We start from the raw sequence: 17,926 nt of genomic DNA, 5'->3' as shown, positions 1-17,926 counted from the left end.
AATTCTTTTTTATTTTGGATCATTTTGTTTGTTATTTTTCGTACTTTAGTGTTTGTTATTTTTTGTAATTTAGTCTTTTTTATTTTTTGTATTTAGATAGTTTGTAATTTTTATAGTAGTGGTAGGATTTTTTTAATGTGTAGTTTAATTTAACCCCTTAATGACAACTGACGTACCAGGTACGTCATGCAAAAACTAACTGTTAATGACAATAGACGTACCTGGTACGTCAGTTGTCTAACAGAGTGCTGGAAGCGATCGCAATCGCTTCCAGCAGCTCTCAGGGTATTGCAGTGATGCCTCGATATGGAGGCATCCTGCAATACCTTTTTACAAGCCTCCGATGCAGAGAGAGCCACTCTGTGGCCCTCTCTGCACTGGTAACGATGGTGCTGTTGTCCGGGTGGGAGCGTAGCAAGGAGGCGGCCCATCGCTACCTGGCATCCGGTTCCTGTAACTGCAATGTGCACGTAGGGTGCCGGGACTGTGCGGGGCGGGGGGCGCGCGCGCACATTAGCCACTGACACCAATGAAAAAAAGTTAAAAATAAAAAGTTAAAAACGTTTAAAAATAAAATAAAATATATACATATATAAAAGGATCTGGGAGGGGGGGTTGGGGTATTGAGGGGGTCTGCTACACTACAGAAAAGTTTGATAATACTGTTTTTGGGGGCAAACTGGGTACTGGCAGACAGCTGCCAGTACCCAAGATGGCGGCAATTAAGTAGCAGGGAGGGTTATAGAGCTGTTTGGTGGGGGATCAGGGAGGTTGGGGGTGAGACAGGGCTCCATTACAGCTGAATACATTTTTAAAAAAAATAAAATAAAAAAAACTCCTTTTATTTAGTACTGGCAGACTTTCTGCCAGTACTTAAGATGGCGGGGACAATTGTGGGGTGGGGGAGGGAAGAGAGCTGTTTGGGAGGGATCAGGGGGTGGGATGTGTCAGGTGTGAGGCTGATCTCTACACTGAAGCTAAAATTAACCCTGCCAGCGCCCTACAAGCTACCTAATTAACTCCTTCACTGCTGGGCATAATTCACGTGTTGTACGCAGCAGCATTTAGCGGCCTTCTAATTACCAAAAAGCAACTCCAAAGCCATATAAGTCTGCTATTTCTGAACAAAGGGGATCCCAGAGAAGCATTTACAACAATTTGTGCCATAATTGCACAAGCTGTTTGTAAATAATTTCAGTGAGAAACCTAAAATTGTGAAAAATTTAAAGTTTTTTTTTTATTTGCTCGCATTTGGCGGTGAAATGGTGGCATGAAATATACCAAAATGGGCCTAGATCAATACTTGGGGTTGTCTACTACACTACACTAAAGCTAAAATTAACCCTACATGCTCCCTACATGCTCCCTAATTAACCCCTTCACTGCTGGGCATAAAACACGTGTGGTGCGCAGCGGCATTTAGCGGCCTTCTAATTACCAAAAAGCAACCGTAAAGCCATATAAGTCTGCTATTTCTGAACAAAGGGGATCCCAGGGAAGCATTTACAACCATTTGTGCCATAATTGCATAAGCTGTTTGTAAATAATTTCAGTGGGAAACCTAACGTTTGTGACAAAATGTGTGAAATTTTTTTTTTTAATTTGATCTCATTTGGCGGTGAAATGGTGGCATGAAATATACCAAAATGGGCCTAGATCAATACTTTGGGTTGTCTTCTAAAAAAAAAAAAAAAAAATATATATATATATATATATATATATATATATATATATATATATATATATATATATATATATATATATATATATACATACATGTCAAGGGATATTCAGGTATTCCTGACAGATATCAGTGTTCCAATGTAACTAGCGCTAATTTTTAAAAAAAAGTGGTTTGGAAATAGCAAAGTGCTACTTGTATTTATTGCCCTATAACTTGCAAAAAAAGCAAAGAACATGTTAACATTGGGTATTTCTAAACTCAGGACAACATTTAGAAACTATTTAGCATGGGTGTTTTTTGGTGGTTGAAGATGTGTAACAGATTTTGGGGGTCAAAGTTAGAAAAAGTGTGTTTTTTTTTCATTTCTTCCTCATATTTTATAATTTTTTTTATAGTAAATTATAAGATATGATGAAAATAATGGTATATTTAGAAAGTCAATTTAATGGCGAGAAAAACGGTATTTAATATGTGTGGGTACAGTAAATGAGTAAAATTACAGCTAAACACAAACACTGCAGAAATGTAAAAATAGCCCTTGTCCTTAAAGGGTAAGAAAATTGAAAAATGGTCCGGTCATCAAGGGGTTAATTGGTAGTTCGTTTAATTTTAGTTTAATAGTTATATTAGTTTAAACTTAGTTTTTTTAATTTGACAGGTAAATTTTAATTTAATTTGTTAGGGAAATTGTAATTTTAATCTAAAGTTAGGGGGGCGTTAGGTTTAGGGGTTACTAGTTTAATTTAGTTTATTGCGATGTGGGGGGTTTCGGTTTAGGGGTTAATAGTTTACTTTAGTATATTTCGTTGTGGGTGGCTTGCGGTTTAGGGGTTAATAGGTTTATAATAGTGGCGGCGGTGTAGGGCTTAATAACTTTAGTATAGAGGGGGCGATGTGGGCGGATAGCAGATTAGGGGTTAATAATATTTAAATAGTGTTTGCGATGCAGGGGTGCTTCGGTTTAGGGGTTAATAGGTAGTTTATGGGTTTTAGTGTACTTTGTAGCAGTTTAGTTATAAGTATTATGTTACAGATTTGTAGCGTAAAACTCATAACTACTGCTTTTAGATGGTGTTACGGATCTTGTCGTTTTAGGCTGTAACGCCGTTTTTTTAGCCTTACCGCAAAACTCTTAATGGCAGTGTTATGGGAATCCCATGAAAAAAAACGTCATTTTTACGAGTACGGTACTGATGTTGCATTACAGGCTAAAAGGCTTGCGGTACACCTATACCGACAAGACTTGTAATGGCTGCATTGCTGTTTTAACGCTGAAAATACCATATTTTCAGCATTAAAAGACGAATGCACAGACTTGTAATCTAGCTGTATGTGTTTAAAAGAAATAATCACACAGTGTATTCCTAATTGTGTGTGTTGCGTATGTCTGACATGAGTCACCATCTAATTATTGTTTGGTGCCCTTTAATGGTTTCTTATTCACATAACCATTTATGTCTATACAGGATATGACCTTGTTACAAAGACTGAGTGGAACAATGAGCCATATGAGTACAGTTTCCCAATTTCCGACGGTAAGTAATGTTATACTAAATGTTTTATAACAGTAGATCTTAAAAGTCATCTTTTGTGTTTTTTTAATGAGCTGTCTGTGCTGTCATGAAATGTGTGCATGATGATGTCACAGGTAATAAGAAAATCCAGGGACAACGCTATTTTGCTGAGAGGCGACGTTAAAACCTCTTAGCCAATAGCCGTGCAGGCTATCTGGCTTGGCGCCAGTTGGACCGCACGGCTATTGGCTAAGAGGTGGAAACGTCATCTCACAGCAAATAGCGCTGTGTCCGCCGAGCCATCCGCTCCTGAGGATCCCATATCCCACGAGGTGCGCGCCCTAGAACCTTCTCTTGCTACGCAAGCAGGTGTCCCAAATTCTGTTGACCCTTCTCCAGAAGGCGGCTTGTTTCCTCCAGAAGTTACGACACTGTTCCGCATTGCCATATCTATCGTTTACCAGGACTCGTCAGGCATGGGATCGTTTGGATCAGATCATCCCTCTGGGGAAGAGGTTTCCTCTGAGGCTTCAGGGGTCCAAGCCTCGGGGCCAGGGTCATCAGTGGCCCCGGCGGAGGTAAGTCTTGCCTTTCTTTATAGACTATGTATTGGTAGATGGATACAGCACCTGTGGGTTAATGCTCGTGAAGACCTGGGGACAAATGCCAAATCCCCAAACAACAGCAATGATGAAAAGATCGGTCCACAGCACTTATTAAAATGTTCACTTTATTGGAAACGGGTGAACATGAATAAAAGGTGACGTTTCGGAGTTGCCTTACTTAATCATTAAGCAGGCAACTCCAAAAACGTCACCTTTTATTCGTGTTCATCAGATTCCAATAAAGTGAACATTTTAATAAGTGCTGTGGACTGATCTTTTCATCCTTTCTTTATTGACTGGCGTGCCTTCATGTCCTGCTGAGGCATGTTTTGGCAGTGCTGGAGGGTCCCTGTCCTAATGGGTCGATGGATCCAGATGACAAGCAGGGTTAGACGAAGGGGGATGAAGTCAATCTCCTTGTCGTCTCCATTTGTTTCTTTTTTTGAGGTATCTTATTCCAGTTCAGAGCTTCGGAAGAATTGGGTCTCTGACCGGCTGGTCCTGTTAATGTGTCCATTCTTCTTGGGCGTTCGCCTGCGGGGCCTCATTAACTTTGATCCGGTTAGGATGTATTTGATTTTCTTTTAAAAAAGCTAATTTCTGTTATAGTTTTTTCTTTTGGAAAACATTTTTTCTCTGGGATTTGATACTAGCGATTTTGTGGTCTCTTTGGCACTTCCACGGAAGTTAAATAATGTTAGGACATTGTTATGTCTATATTTTTTTTTGGTTTTCCCTACTAGGGCTTCAACTTTTCTATGGCCTTGGACAAGTTCTAGGGTGCCCTTTGTATCAGGCTGGTCTTGGTCGGGCACTAGTTTTTCTGTTCCTTGAGGTCCGTATCTACCACTTGGTGCCTGTTGTAACCGGCTGGCCCGGTTGGGGTGCTGAGTTGCTTACTCTGGTGAAGAGTTTGGTTTCTTGGTTTTGTATGTTATAGGAGGCCTTTCGTTCCTAGACACCAGGCCGGTCCTCGTTTATTCCTTTGGGTTGGGCATCAGAGGGGATTGTGCTCAGTCCTCAATGTCCTATTCCTGATGGCTGGTGGGGTTACCGAGCTCAGATCCTGCTAAAGCTTTCTTTGGGGGGTTCCTGACTTTGGTTCGGGAACTAGCATTTTCTCCTTCCCAACAGGGTTGGAGGTTCAGATCGTTGGTACCAAGTTTAGGTGGCAATTACTCGTCTCCTCTATTGGTATTTTTTCTTGGATTGTCCTTTTTGAATCCGTTGGCGACGGTACCTCTTCCTTAAAGGGTCAAGGTTGTTTGTGCCTCTTTTATATTTCCTTTCTTGGGGCTGGTTTTCTGGTCATCTGTTCTGGAAGCTCGGGCCTTTTGGCTTTTTTCTTCCCCCTACGGTATTTCGTCTGCTACCATAATTTTGGCGCTCTGGAGATTGTGTTGTCTCCTTTTTCCTGCGGTTCCCCCTGCTTAAGCGGTTTTTATTTTATCTGTCGCTCGCCAGCAATTTGGGATGCTCTTGATCTTACATTCCTCGGCTTTAGGGATTTCTGGGATGTTGATCACGAGTGGATCTTTGGAGACTATTTATTTTCTTGAACTAGATTTTCTAGGTTTTGAGCTCTGTTCTCTCGTAAGTTTACCTTAGTCTTTAGACTTAGCGGGTGTTGTCCCTTGAGCCTTTAGGGGTTAAGCTCTCCGTCTCTGGGATACTTACGCGAAGTCTTCTCCGGATTGGGTAACCCGTTGGTTCCTCTGGGTTTATTAGTTTTGAAGCTGGTTCCGGGTGTCCGGTTTTCTTGTCCTGTTCTTATCTTTGACTGGACATTTTAGGTTTTCGGGGTCCAGATCCCTTAGATTGGATCTGGATGGCCCAGTGTTTTCGTTTCCAGAACGTCCTCATGTCCTTCTGGTGCCCTAAAGGTATTTTCTTCCTCTGTTCTGTGGGGTCTTCCCTGCCTCCTGTGCAGGATATCAGCTGGATTTCTGGTGTCATGCCATTTCTGTTTTTAGTATAGGGTCCCTTCTCTTCGGGAAGGGAGATGGTTGGGGATCCCATCCTTTTCCTTCCTGAGGGTGGTTAGAGGAATTTTTAATTCCCTTGTCCTTTCGGACATTTGCCAGTCGCTTGGTGCTGGGTCCGTTTGCCTCGGAGTGGTTCCGACTGCTCTGTTGAGCCTTGACCGTGTATCAGCAATAGATTTTGTGGGCCTCCCTTGGGTGGGAGGCTTTGCATATTTTCTTACCTCAGCAGAAAGCTTTCCTCTGCTGGCTTTTGGGTTCTGTCCTTACGTCCCCATTTTTTGTTTCTGGGAAGGATTTGCTCTGCACTTCTTTGGAGTTTTTCTCTGTGAGAGTCCTGGTGCAGTTTACTAGCCTTTGATTAGCTAGTGTTGGCGGCTTGCGTCCGCTTAGTCCTCTTGAGGGAAGCCTGTGGCTTCCTCTGGAGCATAATAAGATGTTATGGTGCTGTTTTTTAGCGGCTCCCGGGGGTGGTTTTTATCCATCGATCTCTCCATCTTGAGGGCGGGTTTGCACTCTGTGTAAGGGAGACTACCTTTGTCCCTCTAGATTGCCAGGGTTGGGGCGTTTTTATTGGTCCCTTGGACTCCATACAGTTAGGGATCTGGGATTTTTTCCTTCCTTCCCTTCCTCTATAGCTTGGGTATTGTTTTCCCAAAAGTAATGAATGCAGCTGTGGACTCTCCCCGTTTAAGAAGAAAAACATAATTTATGTAAGAACTTACCTTACCTTAGTCCATGAGCTAGTGACGTATGGGATATACAATCCTACCAGGAGGGGCAAAGTTTCCCAAACCTCAAAATGCCTATACATACACCCCTCACCACACCCACAATTCAGTTTAACAAATAGCCAAGACGTGGGGTGATAAAGAAAGGAGTAATATTTCATTGAAAAAGGAATTTGGAAATAATTGTGCTTTATACAAAAAAATCATAACCACCATAAAAAAACGTGGGGCCTCATGGACTCTTGCCAATATGAAAGAAATGCATTTATCAGGTAGGTTCTTGCATAAATTATGTTTCTTTCATGTAATTAGCAAGAGTCCATGAGCTAGTGACGTATGGGATATACATTCCTACCAGGAGGGGCAAAGTTTCCCAAACCTCAAAATGCCTATAAATACACCCCTCACCACACCCACAAATCAGTTTTACAAACTTTGCCTCCCATGGAGGTGGTGAAGTAAGTTTGTGCTAGATTCTTCGTTGATATGCACTTCGCAGCAGGCTGGAGCCCGGTTTTCCTCTCAGTGTGCAGTGAATGTCAGAGGGATGTGAAGAGAGTATTGCCTATTTGAATTCAATGATCTCCTTCTACAGGGCCTATTTCATAGGTTCTCTGTTATCGGTCGTAGAGATTCATCTCTTACCTCCCTTTTCAGATCGACGATATACTCTTATATATACCATTACCTCTACTGATTCTCGTTTCAGTACTGGTTTGGCTTTCTACTACATGTAGATGAGTGTCCTGGGGTAAGTAAGTCTTATTTTTGTGACACTCTAAGCTATGGTTGGGCACTTTTATATAAATTTCTAAATATATGTGTTTAAACATTTATTTGCCTTGATTCAGGATGTTCATCATTCCTTATTTCAGACAGTCAGTTTCATTATTTGGGATAATGCATATGAATAATCTATTTTTCTTACCTTAAAAATTTGAACTTTTTTCCTGTGGGCTGTTAGGCTCGCGGGGGCTAAAAATGCTTCATTTTATTGCGTCATTCTTGGCGCAGACTTTTTTGGCGCAAAAATTTTCTTTGTCCCAGTCAGCAAAAATACACCGTTCTCCTCCTTGATAAAGACACCCAACACAGCCCACCTTACCACCTCCCTACAAAGCTCAATCCCACATCACCTTCTATATAACGATAGAGAAATTCAACCGCAACAGGTCATTTGCGACACCCTCGGTACACATTTCCAAAACTGGTTTACTTACACACAGCTGAAACACTTTCTATCAACACATCCTTTCAGACCACAATTGAAAAGACGCCTCTCCCAATTTGAAACAATATGCTTCCAACCTCATCCACAGAGGGGAATCTTATCGTTAACATATAAAATGTTGTCGCAGGTGTCACACGCGACACCCCCCACATACATAGCTAAATGGGAAGCAGACCTCGAAACCACCCTAGACTTTCAAGACTGGACCATAATTTTCCAGCAAATGACAAAAGCCTCATCTTCTATTTCGATGCTGGAGATGAATATAAAATTATTAAGTAGATGGTACTATACACCTGTTCGACTACACCAGTTACTTCCCAACACGTCCACCATGTGTTGGAGAGATTGTGGGGAACCGGCAACTTTTGCACACATCTGGTGGACCTGCCCGATAGTAACATCATATTGGCACTCCCTTAAACCAGAAATCGAAAAGGTTCTGGGGGCATCACTCCCGTTCACGCCCTGGGTTTTTCTCTTCAACAAATTCCCCAAAATTACATGTAAATTAAAACGAACCCTCCTCACTATAGCGATCAATTCAGCAAAGAGACTAATACCACTTAATTGGAAAAAAACAAACCTACCATCTCCTGCAGTTTGGAAAACAAAAGTCACACACTATCTTCAACTGGAAAAGTACCACTATACCCGCACTAAACGAGTAGAAGAATTTCACAACATAATATTCTTATGGGAAGAATATATAAATAGCCAGTAACAATTCATTCCCTCACAACCCCTTAACTACTGATCACACTCTCCATAACCAGAACACCAATACAGCTACGTAATGTAGCTAATTCAAAACAGGTGGGAGGCGGCCACTCTTACTAATACCTCACTCATAGATAATCTACATACATAGACGGCAGCTGATTGGTATTTGTCATTCAAACCAATAGTAATAGCTAACCTCGAGCTTTACTGTCCTAAGAATAGTGGCATAATTGTAACAATGTTTCATCTATTGCAATAATTGTTGTTGTTTTGAATGTTTCTTTATTGTTATTCTATGTATACCCTGGAAAAATCTCAATAAAAGCATTAAAATTAAAAAAAAAAAAAAAAAAAATAAAAAAAAAAATTTTCTTTGTCATTTCCGGCGTCATACTTGTCGCCGGAAGTTGCATCATTTTTTTGACGTTTTTGCGCCAAAAATGTCGGCGTCACCGGATGTGGCGTCATTTTTGGCGCTTAAAGCATTTAGGCGCCAAATAATATGGGCGTCATTATTGTCTCCACATTATTTAAGTTTCATTGTTTATTTGCTTCTGCTTGCTAGAAGCTTGTTCATTGGCATTTTTTCCCATTCCTGAAACTGTCTTTTAAGGAATTTGATCAATTTTGCTTTATATGTTGTTTTTTCTATTACATATTGCAAGATGTCTCAGATTGACCCTGATTCAGAAGATACTTCTGGAAAATTGCTGCCTGATGCTGGATCTGCCAAAGTTAAATGTATTTGTTGTAAACTTGTGGTAACTGTTCCTCCAGCTGTTGTTTGTAATGAATGTCATGACAAACTTGTTAATGCAGATAATATTTCCTTTAGTAATGTTCCATTACCTGTTGCTGTTCCATCAACATCTAATATTCAGGGTGTTCCTGTTAACATAAGAGATTTTGTTTCTAAATCTATTAAGAAGGCTATGTCTGTTATTCCTCCTTCTAGTAAACGTAAAAGGTCTTTTAAAACTTCTCATTTTTCAGATGCATTTTTAAATGAACATCATCATTCTGATTCTGATAATGATTCTTCTAGTTCAGAGGATTCTGTTTCAGAGGTTGATACTGATAAATCCTCATATTTATTTAAAATGGAATTTATTCGTTCTTTGCTTAAAGAAGTCTTAATTGCATTAGAAATAGAGGAATCTGGTCCTCTTGATACTAAATCTAAACGTTTGAATTCGGTTTTTAAACCTCCTGTAGTTATTCCAGAGGTTTTTCCCGTCCCTGATGCTATTTCTGAAGTGATTTCCAGGGAATGGAATAATTTGGGTAATTCATTTACTCCTTCCAAACGGTTTAAGCAATTATATCCTGTGCCATCTGACAGATTAGAGTTTTGGGACAAAATCCCTAAGGTTGATGGGGCTATCTCTACTCTTGCTAAACGTACTACTATTCCTATGGCAGATAGTACTTCCTTTAAGGATCCTTTAGATAGGAAAATTGAATCCTTTCTAAGAAAAGCTTACTTATGTTCAGGTAATCTTCTTAGACCTGCTATATCTTTAGCGGATGTTGCTGCAGCTTCAACTTTCTGGTTGGAAGCTTTAGCACAACAAGTAACAGATCATAATACTCATAGCATTGTTAATCTTCTTCAACATGCTAATAATTTTATTTGTGATGCCATCTTTGATATCATTAGGGTTGATGTCAGGTATATGTCTTTAGCTATTTTAGCTAGAAGAGCTTTATGGCTTAAAACTTGGAATGCTGATATGTCTTCTAAGTCAACTTTGCTTTCCCTTTCTTTCCTGGGTAATAAATTGTTTGGTTCACAGTTGGATTCTATTATTTCAACTGTTACTGGGGGAAAAGGAACTTTTTTACCACAGGATAAAAAATCTAAAGGTAAATTTAGGTCTGCTAATCGTTTTCGTTCCTTTCATCACAATAAGGAACAAAAGCCTGATCCTTCCCCTACAGGAGCGGTATCAGTTTGGAAACCATCTCCAGTCTGGAATAAATCCAAGCCTTTTAGAAAGCCAAAGCCAGCTCCCAAGTCCACATGAAGGTGCGGCCCTCATTCCAGCCCAGCTGGTAGGGGGCAGATTACGATTTTTCAAAGAGATTTGGATCAATTCGATTCACAATCTTTGGATTCAGAACATTGTTTCACAAGGGTACAGAATAGGCTTCAAGATAAGGCCTCCTGCAAGAAGATTTTTTCTTTCCCGTGTCCCAATAAATCCAGTGAAGGCTCAAGCATTTCTGAAATGTGTTTCAGATCTAGAGTTGGCTGGAGTAATTATGCCAGTTCCAGTTCTGGAACAGGGGCTGGGGTTTTACTCAAATCTCTTCATTGTACCAAAGAAGGAGAATTCCTTCCGACCAGTTTTGGATTTAAAAATATTGAATCGTTATGTAAGGATACCAACATTCAAAATGGTTACTATAAGGACTATTCTGCCTTTTGTTCAGCAAGGGCATTATATGTCCACAATAGATTTACAAGATGCATATCTGCATATTCCGATTCATTCAGATCACTATCAGTTTCTGAGATTCTCTTTCCTAGACAAGCATTACCAGTTTGTGGCTCTGCCGTTTGGCCTAGCAACAGCTCCAAGGATTTTTACAAAGGTTCTCGGTGCCCTTCTATCTGTAATCAGAGAACAGGGTATTGTGGTATTTCCTTATTTGGACAATATCTTGGTACTTGCTCAGTCTTCACATTTAGCAGAATCTCATACGAATCGACTTGTATCGTTTCTTCGAGAACATGGTTGGAGGATCAATTTACCAAAGAGTTTGTTGATTCTTCAGACAAGGGTAACCTTTTTAGGTTTCCAGATAGATTCAGTGTCCATGTCTTCAGTCTCAATCATTCCCTTCGGTAGCCTTATGCATGGAAATTCTAGGTCTTATGACTGCTGCATCGGACGCGATCCCCTTTGCTCGTTTTCACATGCGACCTCTTCAGCTCTGTATGCTGAACCAGTGGTGCAGGGATTATACAAAGATATCTCAATTAATATCTTTAAAACGGATTGTAAGACACTCTCTGACGTGGTGGACAGACCACCATCGTTTAGTTCAGGGGGCTTCTTTTGTTCTTCCAACCTGGACTGTGATCTCAACAGATGCAAGTTTGACAGGTTGGGGAGCTGTATGGGGGTCTCTGACAGCACAAGGGGTTTGGGAATCTCAGGAGGCGAGATTACCAATCAACATTTTGGAACTCCGTGCAATTTTCAGAGCTCTTCAGTCGTGGCCTCTTCTAAAGAGAGAGTCGTTCATTTGTTTCCAGACGGACAATGTCACAACCGTGGCATATGTCAATCATCAAGGAGGGACTCACAGTCCTCTGGCGATGAAAGAAGTATCTCGAATACTTGTATGGGCGGAATCCAGCTCCTGTCTAATTTCTGCGGTTCATATCCCAGGTATAGACAATTGGGAAGCGGATTATCTCAGTCGCCAAACGTTACATCCGGGCGAATGGTCTCTTCACCCAGAGGTCTTTCTTCAGATTGTTCAAATGTGGGGACTTCCAGAAATAGATCTGATGGCTTCTCATCTAAACAAGAAGCTTCCCAGGTATCTGTCCAGATCCGGGGATCCTCAGGCGGAAGCAGTGGATGCATTGTCACTTCCTTGGAAGTATCATCCTGCTTATATCTTTCCGCCTCTAGTTCTTCTTCCAAGAGGGATTTCCAAAATTCTAAAGGAGCGTTCGTTTGTTCTGCTGGTGGCTCCAGCATGGCCTCACAGGTTTTGGTATGCGGATATTGTTCGGATGGCTACTTGCCAACCGTGGACTCTTCCGTTAAGACCAGACCTTCTATCGCAAGGTCCTTTTTTCCATCAGGATCTCAAATCCTTAAATTTGAAGGTATGGAGATTGAACGCTTGATTCTCAGTCATAGAGGTTTCTCTGACTCCGTAATTAATACTATGTTGCAGGCTCGTAAATCTGTATCTTGGAGGATATATTATCGAGTCTGGAAGACTTACATTTCTTGGTGTTCTTCTCATCATTTTTCTTGGCATTCTTTTAGAATTCCTAGAATTTTACAGTTTCTTCAGGATGGTTTGGATAAGGGTTTGTCTGCAAGTTCCTTGAAAGGACAAATCTCTGCTCTTTCTGTTCTTTTTCACAGAAAGATTGCTAGTCTTCCTGATATTCATTGTTTTGTACAGGCTTTGGTTCGTATAAAACCTGTTATTAAGTCAATTTTTCCTCCTTGGAGTTTGAATTTGGTTCTGGGGGCTCTTCAAGCTCCTCCGTTTGAACCTATGCATTCGCTGGATATTAAATTACTTTCTTGGGAAGTTTTGTTTCTTTTGGCCATCTTTTCTGCTAGAAGAGTTTCTGAATTATCTGCTCTTTCTTGTGAGTCTCCTTTTCTGATTTTTCATCAGGATAAGGCGGTGTTGCGAACTTCATTTAAATTTTTACCTAAGGTTGTGAATTCTAACAACATTAGTAGAGAAATTGTGGTTCCTTCATTGTGTCCTAATCCTCAGAACTCTAAGGAAAGATTGTTGCATTCTTTGGATGTAGTTAGAGCTTTTAAATATTATGTTGAAGCTACTAAAGATTTCAGAAAGACTTCTAGTCTATTTGTTATCTTTTCCGGTTCTAGGAAAGGTCAGAAGGCTTCTGCCATTTCTTTGGCATCTTGGTTAAAGTCTTTGATTCATCATGCTTATGTTGAGTCGGGTAGAACTCCGCCTCAAAGGATTTCAGCTCATTCGACTAGGTCAGTCTCTACTTCCTGGGCATTTAAGAATGAAGCTTCGGTTGATCAGATTTGCAAAGCAGCAACTTGGTCTTCTTTGCATACTTTTACTAAATTCTACCATTTTGATGTGTTTTCTTCTTCTGAAGCAGTTTTTGGTAGAAAAGTACTTCAGGCAGCTGTTTCAGTTTGATTCTTCTGCTTATATTTTCAGTTTTTTTCATTATAAGATTTAAACTTTGTTTTGGGTGTGGATTATTTTTCAGCGAAATTGGCTGTCTTTATTTTATCCCTCCCTCTCTAGTGACTCTTGCGTGGAAGATCCACATCTTGGGTATTCATTATCCCATACGTCACTAGCTCATGGACTCTTGCTAATTAAATGAAAGAAAACATAATTTATGTAAGAACTTACCTGATAAATTCATTTCTTTCATATCAGCAAGAGTCCATGAGGCCCGCCCTTTTTTGTGGTGGTTATGATTTTTTTGTATAAAGCACAATTATTCCAATTCCTTATTTTTTATGCTTTCGCACTTTTTTCTTATCACCCCACTTCTTGGCTATTCGTTAAACTGATTTGTGGGTGTTGTGAGGGGTGTATTTATAGGCATTTTGAGGTTTGGGAAACTTTGCCCCTCCTGGTAGGAATGTATATCCCATACTTCACTAGCTCATGGACTCTTGCTAATATGAAAGAAATGAATTTATCAGGTAAGTTCTTACATAAATTATGTTTTCTTTCATGTAATTGGCAATAGTCCATGAGCTAGTGACGTATGGGATAGCAATACCCAATATGTGGAACTCCAAGCAAGATTCACTAGAGAGGGAGGGATAAAAATAAAAACAGCCATTTTCCGCTGAAAAAATGAATCCACAACCCAAAATATAAGTTAATTCTCATAAATGTGAGGAAAAAACTTAAATCAAAAGCAGAAGAATCAAACTGAAACAGCTGTCTGAAGAACTTTTCTACCAAAAACTGCTTCAGAAGAAGCAAATACATCAAAATGGTAGAATTTAGTAAATGTATGCAAAGAAGACCAAGTAAATCTGATCAACTGAAGCCTCATTCTTAAAAGCCCAGGAAGTGGAAACTGATCTAGTAGAATGAGCTGTAATTCTCTGAGGTGGGGCTTGACCCGACTCCAAATAAGCTTGATGAATCAAAAGCTTTAACCACGAAGCCAAAGAAACGGCAGAAGCCTTCTGACCTTTCCTAGAACCAGAAAAGATAACAAATAGACTAGAAGTCTTCCTGAAATCTTTAGTAGCTTCAACATAATATTTTAGAGCTCTCACCACATCCAAAGAATGTAAAAATCTCTCCAAAGAATTCTTAGGATTAGGACACAAGGAAGGAACAACAATTTCTCTATTAATTTTGTTAGAATTCACAACCTTAGGTAAGAATTTAAATGAAGTCCGCAAAACTGCCTTATCCAGATGAAAAATCAGAAAAGGAGATTCACAAGAGAGAGCGGATAATTCAGAAATTCTTCTAGCAGAAGAGATGGCCAAATGAAACAACATTTTTCAAGAAAGTAGTTTGTATATCCAAAGAATGCATAGGCTCAAACGGAGGAGCCTGTAACACCTTCAAAACCAAATTAAGACTCCAAGGAGGAGAGATTGATTTAATGACAGGCTTGATACGAACCAAAGCCTGCACAAAACAATGAATATCAGGAAGTTTAGCAATCTTTCTGTGAAATAAAACAAAGAGCAGAGAGTTGTCCTTTCAAGGAACTTGCAGACAAAACTTTATCCAAACCATCCTGAAGAAACTGTAAAATTCTAGGAATTCTTCTCATAAATTCTCTTGGCATTCTTTTAGAACATCATGAAATGTAAGTCTTCCAAACTCGATAATAAATCTTTCTAGAAACAGATTTACGAGCCTGCAACATAGTATTTGTCACGAATACCAGACAACTAAGGCTACCCCCTACCACCTCACCCTTGTTGTTTCTCAGTGGTTTTGGGCTCCTCAGAGCAACCACAATCCCTGGAAGCTTTGGTTTGCTTGTCTTGTGCAAAGCTGGTGTATGACCAGGAAAACCCTCCTAGGCTGGCCGGCCCCTGGAACTTCCGGTCGGCTGCCTCACCACGGACACCCGCCTAACCCCTCTCAGGCTCCTGGAACTGCCGGTCGGCCACAGGACAGCAGGACACCCGCTAACTTTATCCCTGGTCGCTCCAGCAACCATGTGCCCCAGAGCTCCGCTCTTTTTAGGATTAGTAGCCCCTAGGAAGGACAAGAGGTGGGGGAATTACCGGAGTGGAGCTGCTTTGGGAACCGGGGGTTTTGGACACCCCTACCCCCATAACTTCAATGGGCTGTATCTCCGGTCCCCAATTAATGAATCACGCTGCTTTTTGGACTGCGGCATCTGGGGACCGAGAGCTTCCAAATGACACCCTGTGCCGCCGCTCCCCCGGGATCACCCCAAAACCGTCACCACTGTGTCCTGGGATTCTGTGGGACTATGGTTGCTATGGAGGCGCCAGTCAGTCTTGAATGGCGGGAAAACTGTGGCATTGTCTCCCTGTTTTATCAAGATGTGTGTTTGTCCCAATAAAGGCAGTTCTTATTTCACCTGAATGCTAGTCTGTCTAGTCATTTAGGTGGGCTCCTGCTAGAATCACTTTCCTGGGCTACATAGCAGCCTGTTCCAGGCAGAGGAAGGACCCTCAGGCAGAGCTACCCAGTCTGGGTAACTGGAGTCTGATACAGGGTGGGACCCTGAGTACTGGTGCTGTCGGGCATCAGGGGTGGCTACAGGCTGTGGTCACTTGCCAGCTACATAACTGCAGTCAGCAGGGAGGAAGCAGGACCCGTTTGGCGGAGCTACCCAGTCGGGGTAGCCGTGATATCCGTCACATTGGTTGGCAGCCGTGGGATCTGCTTCTTCCACACTGTTCCTGCTGACAGAGGAGAAGTGCCACAGTAACCGGTAACCATAGAGGCTGAGTTCAGATGGAGAATGCCAGAGGCGCTGGCCCCGCTGTACGGTCCTGGTTCTGCACAGAACGAGCGGGAAGAGAGGAACTTTTCTCTTACATGGTGTATCCAGTCCACGGATTCATCCTTACTTGTGGGATATTCTCATTCCCTACAGGAAGTGGCAAAGAGAGCACACAGCAGAGCTGTCCATATAGCTCCCCCTCAGGCTCTGCCCCCCCAGTCATTCTCTTTGCCGCTCTAACAAGTAGCATCTCCACGGGAGGGTAAAGTGAATGTGGTGTTAGATTTGTAGTTTTTATTTCTTCAATCAAGAGTTTGTTATTTTAAAATAGTGCCGGTTTGTACTATTTACTCTGTGGCAGAAAGTGATGAAGATTTCTGCTGAGAGGAAAATGATTTTAGCATGTTGTAACTAAAATCCATTGCTGTTCCCACACAGGACTGTTGAGTACCAGAAAACTTCAGTTGGGGGGAACAGTTTGCAGGCTTAACTGCTTTAAGGTATGTTTCAGTCATTTTTTCTAGTCAAGACTTAGAAATGCTAGAAGACTGACAAGAATCCCCATGTGGGAAAGGTAAGCCATATTCTGAGACTTAGTATAGAAGGAAGGCTTATTTGAAAGGGCTCAAACACTGGTGGACACTGTTCAGGGGCAATCGATTATTTTATTACAAAAATCTGATATTTATACTAGTTTATATTACATTTGAAACACTTTTTTGGAGTTTATTCCGCATGGCATCTATTTAGACACCTATTTTGGCTTGGGAAGGCCCTACATCTCCAGAGTGAAGAGGGAGGGGGCCTGAAATTTGCGACTCAATTGCGCAGTTGATTTTACAGACAGCTTCATGCATCTCCATGTGAAGAGTCCAGAGATTATCTGAGGACTTCAGAGAGGCTTATTTTCGATCAAAACTAATCCCAAGGAAGGTAGGGCCACAGCAGAGGCTGTGGCATGGTGCTGTAGTTTGCTAACCGGTTGCCAGCTTTAATTTGCTCCGGTTTGGGCAGTAAGGGGTTAATTGACTTGAAATTTACTGTGCAATAATTTCAAAGCATTAGGATCATATGGTGAAAATTTCATAAAGATTGGATGATTTTTGGAGATTTAGTAAAAAAGTGTGCGCTTTTTATTATTTAAAGGCACAGTACCGTTTTTTCAAAAATTGTATTTTACTGTATTTGAGTGCTGTCTAAGTCTGTTTAACATGTCTGAGCCTACAGATAGACCTTGTTCTATGTGTTTAATAGCCATGGCGGTACCCCCTTTACATTTGTGTTTAAAGTGTGCTAAGGTATCTAAACATTTTAAAGACCATGCAGTGACACTTCAAAATGTAGCCCAAGATGATTCTTTAACAGAAGGTAACGAGGATAGTCCTCCTTCCTCACCCCATGTGTCGACACCAGTTACGCCCGTGCAAGCGATGCCTAGTACCTCTAGCGCATTGGCCCCTATTACCTTACAACAATTGGCAGCAGTCATGCATAATTCCCTTGCAGCATTTTTATCCAAACTGCCAGTTTTTCCTAAAAAGCGTGATAGCTCAGTTTTGAGAACAGAGGATGAGCAATCAGAAGCTTTGGAGGATTTATCTGTTGTACCCTCACAACACTCTGAAGTGTCGGTGAGGGATGTGCTGTCTGAGGGAGAAATTTCTGACACTGAAAAGGTTTCTCAGCGGGCGGAATCAGATTCCTTAGCGTTTAAATTTAAGCTGGAACACCTCCGCGTGCTGCTTAAGGAGGTATTAGCTACGCTGGATGATTGTGACCCCATG

At 41.1% G+C, this 17,926-nt stretch overlaps 1 protein-coding gene across 1 annotated transcript in view; it reads left to right on the top strand.

Annotated features, from left to right (window-relative positions):
* LOC128666725 (zinc finger protein OZF-like) overlaps positions 1–17,926 on the top strand; it is a 75,313-nt gene that overhangs the window by 40,253 nt on the left and 17,134 nt on the right. The window contains exon 5 of the mRNA XM_053721474.1: positions 3,151–3,219. Within this exon, the coding sequence (XP_053577449.1) occupies positions 3,151–3,219 (69 nt within the window). The remainder of the gene's footprint in view (positions 1–3,150; positions 3,220–17,926) is intronic.

This window comes from Bombina bombina, chromosome 7 (assembly GCF_027579735.1).
Source record: "Bombina bombina isolate aBomBom1 chromosome 7, aBomBom1.pri, whole genome shotgun sequence".
NCBI lineage: Eukaryota > Metazoa > Chordata > Amphibia > Anura > Bombinatoridae > Bombina > Bombina bombina.
The sequence above is the reverse complement of the archived record's forward strand: the minus strand, read 5'-3'. Positions and strand labels throughout refer to the sequence as shown.